The following is a 6,010-nucleotide window of genomic DNA, read 5'->3' as shown; positions in this document are numbered from 1 at the left end:
TCCCCGGCACAAAGCCACCACCTCCTTAGCAAGCAGAGCCGCCCTCGGGGCAGCGGGGCGGGAAGGAGACGCGAGCGCTTCGCCCCCACAGGCGGCGGTCGCCCCCGAGCTGCTGTCGGCGGCGGGGCCCGGCCGCCTCGCCCTCTAGCGGGGGAGAGCGGCGGCGCCGGCGGCTGGGCGTGACTTTCCGCGCTCCCTTCAGCCCGCCCGCCCGCCGGGGGGGACCGCGAGTCAGTCAGGGAGCCGAGCTGAGCCGGGACTAGCAGCGGCGCCGGCCGAGGAGGCTCTGGGATTAAGGGTGTCCCCTCGGGCACCGGGGGAGGCGAGCGGTACCCGCACGGCCCCCGGGGCAGCCGCGCGGCCGGAGGAAGGCAGACGGGCGGGCGGCCGCCGGCCACTTCACAGCCTCTTCCCTGCTCTTAACTGCAGGGAGAGGGAGAGGAAGGGGGAACAGCCCGCGGGGCACCAAGAGCGGGAGTCCGGCTGCCCCCTCCTCGCCTGCTCCCCCGGACTGGAGGGGGGCGAGAGGGGCGCCTCCTACTTTGGCAAATACTTTGGCACTTTGCTGGATCCGGAGCAGGAAGGGCTGGAAATATGGGGAAAGTTGGAACTTGCCTGGTTACTTTGGCCGGACTTCTGCTGGCAGCGGGAGCGCAGACGTTCACAGGTAAGGAGCCGGCTCGCCAGCCCGGGGCCGGGCAGCCTTCCCGGGGGCCGGGCGGCGGAGGGGCAGGGGGAAGCGCGGGCACTTCGGAGGTGGTGGGGGTTTGGTTTGGGTTTTTGTTTTCTTCTGTATCTTTTTTTTTTTTTTTTTTTTTTTTTTTTTGCTCCCCATCCCCCTGACGGGTCTGACACTTCGGAACCGCTGCGTAGATGGGGTGGAAAAAGTGTCCCGAGGAGGTAGCGGTGTCGGGATGCCGCTCGGCTGGCGCCCCTGATCCCGATGGAAGGTCGAGAGGCTGGCGGGGCTCGGGCAGCCCTAGGGCAGGGCTGGAGGGACGGGCGGGACTCGGGCTCGCTCCGGCGTTTTTCCGCCGCTGACTTCCCGAAAGTTTCCCGCTGCCCCGGCACGGGGGGCGGAGGGGCGAGGTGAGCCGGTCCCCGGCGCTCCGCCCGCCGCCACGGCTGGCGACGGGGGAAGAAGGAGGGCTTGCGGTGCTCCCCAGAGGGGCCGGCGGGGCCCCGCGGCTCTGCCCGCCCGCCGGTGCCTGGGCGCTGGCCCCCGCCGCTCCCCGCCCTCGGCGCTGCTCGGAGGTGCGGCTGTGAGACGCCGGCAGAGCCGAAGGGAAAGCCCCCGCCCCGCGCTCCCTGCAGCCCCCCGAGCGGCACCTGAGAGGGCAGAGCAGAAGCTGCCCTCGGCTGATGGGTGCCGGCGTTCACAGCCAAGAGGAGCCCGGCCAAGTGCCCCATCAGCGGCAGCTTTCCTCTGTTCTCCGAAGCCCCAGACCTGCAGATGGTTATCTTGGTCTCGAGTCCCCTGCTTGCACCCCCGTCCTATTTGTATGTTGGACAAACCCGTAATTTTAGGCAGAAATTTGGATTGTGAAATAGTTCTGCGTGCTCCGCTGCAAAGAGTAACTTCAGGATTTTTTTTGGTTTGTTTTGTTCCTAACATGAAGTTAGTGCAACTGAAAGCACGTTAAATTGAAGACATCTGGTCTTCAGCTCGTGCGAAGTTTGCTTTGATCTGGTGGGAAGCAATACTTCTGGCTCCTTGTTGCTCAGGCTGCAACAAAATAGTTTATATTTTGCACATTACATGTTGCTTCTATGCAGCACTGTAGCTAAACCAAGTTTATGGCTAGAAATTGGTGGTCTGGTTTAAAACTTCTTAAAAAAGATTAAAAATTCTGGTTTTATATTTGGTTCCAGGGACCTCTTGTATACGTAGCTGCATTTCCCCTAGCTTCTTGAGAGCATTTTTACTGCAGATGAGGCAGAAGATCTCCGAGTAGAAAAATGTTTTATTCCAAGGTGATATGTAACAATGATGAAATATTTTTCAAACACTCCTATTAGAAGGAAACTGTACTCTGCAGCGAATTATGAAACTGGACTCAATTAATATTAGCTCTACAACTCATTAATGTTGGAAGTCTAGCGTCCAGACTTCAATGGGAGCACTTGCTTTAATAAGACAAATCTGTAACTCATTGCTGACCTATGTGAACTGTCTTACTTCTTGTTTAAAGTTAAGCTGGGGCGACCCTTCTGGATATTTAAATGGCTTGTGCATGCAATGTGCTGATACTGTACTGGGGCCAGCATTGAAGTGCTGTTCGTGTTGCTGAAGAACAATCCCACATTACTGTTTGATTTGTATCCATTGTATTCATTTACCTGACACACACTGTGGGGAGAACGGTGCTATAAACCTCAGACAATTCACCAATGACTTGTGCATGCAGTTACTCCAAGGGTGCAATTCCACACCTCCTGAAGTACTCAGTAACGGAGGCTGCTATTCACACACTTCACTGAGGTTGCAAAGGATGGCATGGGATGCGGAATCTGCCCTGTCTTCTCCCCATGTCTGCATATGTACATGTATGTTAAATATTGAAAGTAAAGATTATTTGTGAAGATGCATGTACAGGGTTTTTTTCCTTTTAGTATTGATTCTCAGCACTTGGAACAAAATTGATGGTATTTCCATTTTTGTGCTTTACCATATGAAACTTGTGCCTGGGTGTCATTTTTGGCTGGGGGGAAAACTTGCTGTTTCTTTTGTTGAAACCTTGATGCATTAGCATTATAGCAATTAAATGACAGAAAAATCCATCCTTGAGTTGGGTAGTTATCTTTTGTAATAGCTGTCCTTTATTGCAGATGGGAGTTATATGACTAACCTGTGAAAAGTTTAAAAACAAACAAAGAAGAAAAGAAACAAAGCCAACTCCACACCTCTAAGCAGAGTAGCAGTGTGTGAGTTAAGAGCCTTGGCATTTATAGTCCCATTTTTATTTTTGCCCTTTTCTAAACTGACTGATTCCTTTCACAAAGATTTGTTCTAATGTTACATTCAGCTATTGTCTTATTTGAGTTTCTTATTTAGAAAATAATCTTACTGAAATATCAGGTCTTGGCTTTCTAAGGCCTGGGAGCTTTCAAGTAATCTTTTGAAAGCAGCTTTACAGTTAATAACAATGAGATTTTCTCTGAGTCCTTAACTAAAGATTTTTAAATTCTAGATTCATCAGTTCAAGAAGTAAATGATCTCAAGAATTTGAATTCCAAGAGAGGTTACTGAAAACATTGTCTTAAATGGACAGGGCTGCTTATCCTAAGTTTTTGAAAGTAGCTGGGCTCTTTCTGCAAGATTAGTTTTGGGTTTGGGTTTTTTTACTATTTCGTAGTTTCTTTCTTAGAAACTGTAGCACACCTAATTTAGCTGGCGTTGTTTATAATTTTAGCAAAATGTTATTAAGTTGGTCTCATGTGAAGGCTGAATGATAATATTACAGAAGTCCCTGAAAAGTGGTGTTCAATCATAGAAAATGCCACTTGCCTCCACCGTGTTCCTTCTTCCACCTCCTTGGTAGGTTATTCACGCTAGGGAAAGCAATTCGCTCCTATAAGGGGTTTAGGTCAAACATAGAGATGTGTGAAGTTAGAAGGGACATTGTAAACTTAAATGTTTGATCTCACGTAACCTGAAGGGTCTGGATGGGATGAGTTCTGTCAAATACAAAAGCGGGGAGCTGAAACTGAAAGCAAGGAAATGTACAATAGAACTTGGAAACTGTGTTTTTATGAAGGCATTCGTGTTCAGGTAGATGTAAATGTGCACACAGCCTGAATTCTGAAATTGGTGCTTCTTGGTTACAAGCTGACTCTTACAGAGGGAGGGCTCTTATTAGTCTGCTGTGTTCTCTCTTGCTGTGAAAAGCACCAGGGTTGTATGTTAATACTCTTCTTATGGCACTGGTTTAAAAAGTTTTAGTTTTTCTCTGAGCAGGAATGAGTCTTACTGCGGTGAGAGGGATGGACAGACTGACTAAAAGTGCTTGTAAAAGGCTGTTCGTAATAAACCAGGACTAGTGGCAATTACGAAGAGAAGAAAAGGAGGAAAAGTGCTGTACAAAACTTGAAAATTACTTGTCCTAGTCAGCAGTAAAGGCTTTACGTAAAAAATAGTAATTCTCAAGCTATTTCATGGATTAAAAATGCAAAACCTTGCATTCTGAATAGATGTTGTGTCTTAGATTAATCTGCTCATTTTTGGGTGTAGGCACTTTAAAAAGGAGGATCATATTTTCCAGAAAAGAGATGTAAGGAAGAAGTTTGACATGCTGAAGTTGAAGCTTACTGTGATCATGTTGATGTTTGGTGACTGCAGAGAAAAAGAAAGAATATAGGTTAAGTCTTCATAGGTCCTCTCCTAGCTGAAATGAAGCTCCTAGCAATGTCTAGAAAATAAGAAGTTTCTGATATAATTAACTGTGTTTAAAGAGATTTCTCAGACTATTCAGGATCTCTGTTTGAAAGTCTGTAATAGCTATTCTGATGACAATAGCAACAAAGGGCTCCAATTGTAGTTATATCTCACTTTAGCAAATTCTGCTTTTGTTTGCACTGTTTATTCCACCTGCTTTTTTTTCTCTCCACACATCCATCAAGTCTGTATTCCTGCATCTTCTAAGGGAAGTAACATATGGTAGTGAAAATGCAGCTTTGTTAGTGTCTGGTGCAGTTGTCAGCTCATCTACAAAATGATTCCAGCTATAGGTCATAGCATGGACTTGGCCTCACTAAACAGTGAGAGCTGTGGGGGAAGATTCTCAAATCAAACTTCCCACTGTTAAAGAGATTTTTGCTGCTGCTATTACAGCTGTTAGGTGAATAGGTGAATGACTTGATTTCTGGTTTACATCTAAGACTATTCATATTTAAAATACTCCAGCAAATTAATGGAAGCATTTTGAAAAATCAGCTTCTAAGTGTGATGTTGGTTTTTTTTAAAAAACTTTTTACAGTTACAAAAATGAAATAAAATTTGTGTTCCCATGTAAACTGGAATGTTCTTTAGAATGCTTCAGGTAAAAATGAGTCAAGGCTTTGGAAGTGGCACAATTCATCAAAAAAGAAACTATATGGTGGGTATGTTTTTTGTTTTGGGGGTTTTTTACTTCATTTTGCTGTTCTGGTTTCAAAAGATAGTAATGAAATGTCATCAGAAATTAAAAATAAATTCTACAAAATATTGCAAGGATGTAATAACACTGGGTGAAAAAACTGCTATGGTGTTTATTTGGTCTCATGATTTAGCAGTCGTCAGAATTCATGAGGAAAACAAATCACAGTGTCCTGAAACAATAAAAGCACATATAATGTATGAAATAGTAATATATTTAGTGCTCACAGAAGTTGCTAGATTGACAGCTAGAGAGACCGAATCCCCAGGCAAATCACAAAACAGGGTAGAGTGAGCAAGCTTCTGAACTCCACCTCACTAATATCATTTGAGTCTGACCTGGAGACGTGTGGGGATGGTTTATTTCTCATGTGCGCTCACCCACATCCCACGACAGTCAGTGAAAATGTCAAACAGACGAGTTGCTGGTGGCCGGGTCAGTTTTACACATTCCTGCTGAAACAATCCCTTCAGTTTGCATCGTTGGAGGGAAGATAGTAAGTGTAGACTTGATGGAACAAAGTCCAGTGATGTTGTAGGGTCAGGATCTGTGAACTGATCCTGTATTTCATGTGTTGCAACTTTATGCTGAAGGAAATGCTTTTTGGGAGGGATATCTCTGGTGTTTAAAGCTTGTTAGTATCACTGTCAAACACTTATTTCTATGCTATATCACTAAGTTCTGAAGATGTTTCCCCAGGAAATGACATGCAATTATGAACCTTTCAGCTCACAATTAAGACTCTTGTGTAAAGAAGTAGTAGTTTTGAAAATTTTCCCAGGAAGAAATGGTTTGTTAATGTGTGAATGCAGCTGAATTACATACTCATTTTCTGTAGGAAAAATTGAGAATCTTCTTCTTATTTCATTTAATTT

At 45.6% G+C, this 6,010-nt stretch overlaps 1 protein-coding gene across 13 annotated transcripts in view; it reads left to right on the top strand.

The window, feature by feature from the left end:
• Window positions 1-256: 256 nt before the first annotated feature.
• The window catches only part of PTPRM (protein tyrosine phosphatase receptor type M), a 453,822-nt gene continuing 448,068 nt past the window's right edge, over window positions 257-6,010 (top strand). For 10 of the 13 annotated variants that reach the window (XM_032122255.1, XM_032122222.1, XM_032122252.1 and 7 more), the window contains exon 1: window positions 258-667. In XM_032122255.1, the coding sequence (XP_031978146.1) occupies window positions 595-667 (73 nt within the window). In that variant the 5' untranslated portion in view covers window positions 258-594. Of the gene's footprint in view, window positions 668-6,010 lie in introns of all 13 variants that reach the window. The other 3 variants (XM_032122245.1, XM_032122231.1, XM_032122179.1) reach the window with 2 other exon arrangements.

This window comes from Corvus moneduloides, chromosome 1 (genome assembly GCF_009650955.1).
Source record: "Corvus moneduloides isolate bCorMon1 chromosome 1, bCorMon1.pri, whole genome shotgun sequence".
Taxonomy (NCBI): Eukaryota; Metazoa; Chordata; class Aves; order Passeriformes; family Corvidae; genus Corvus; species Corvus moneduloides.
Note: the sequence above shows the minus strand (reverse complement) of the source record. Positions and strands in the feature narration are given on the sequence as shown.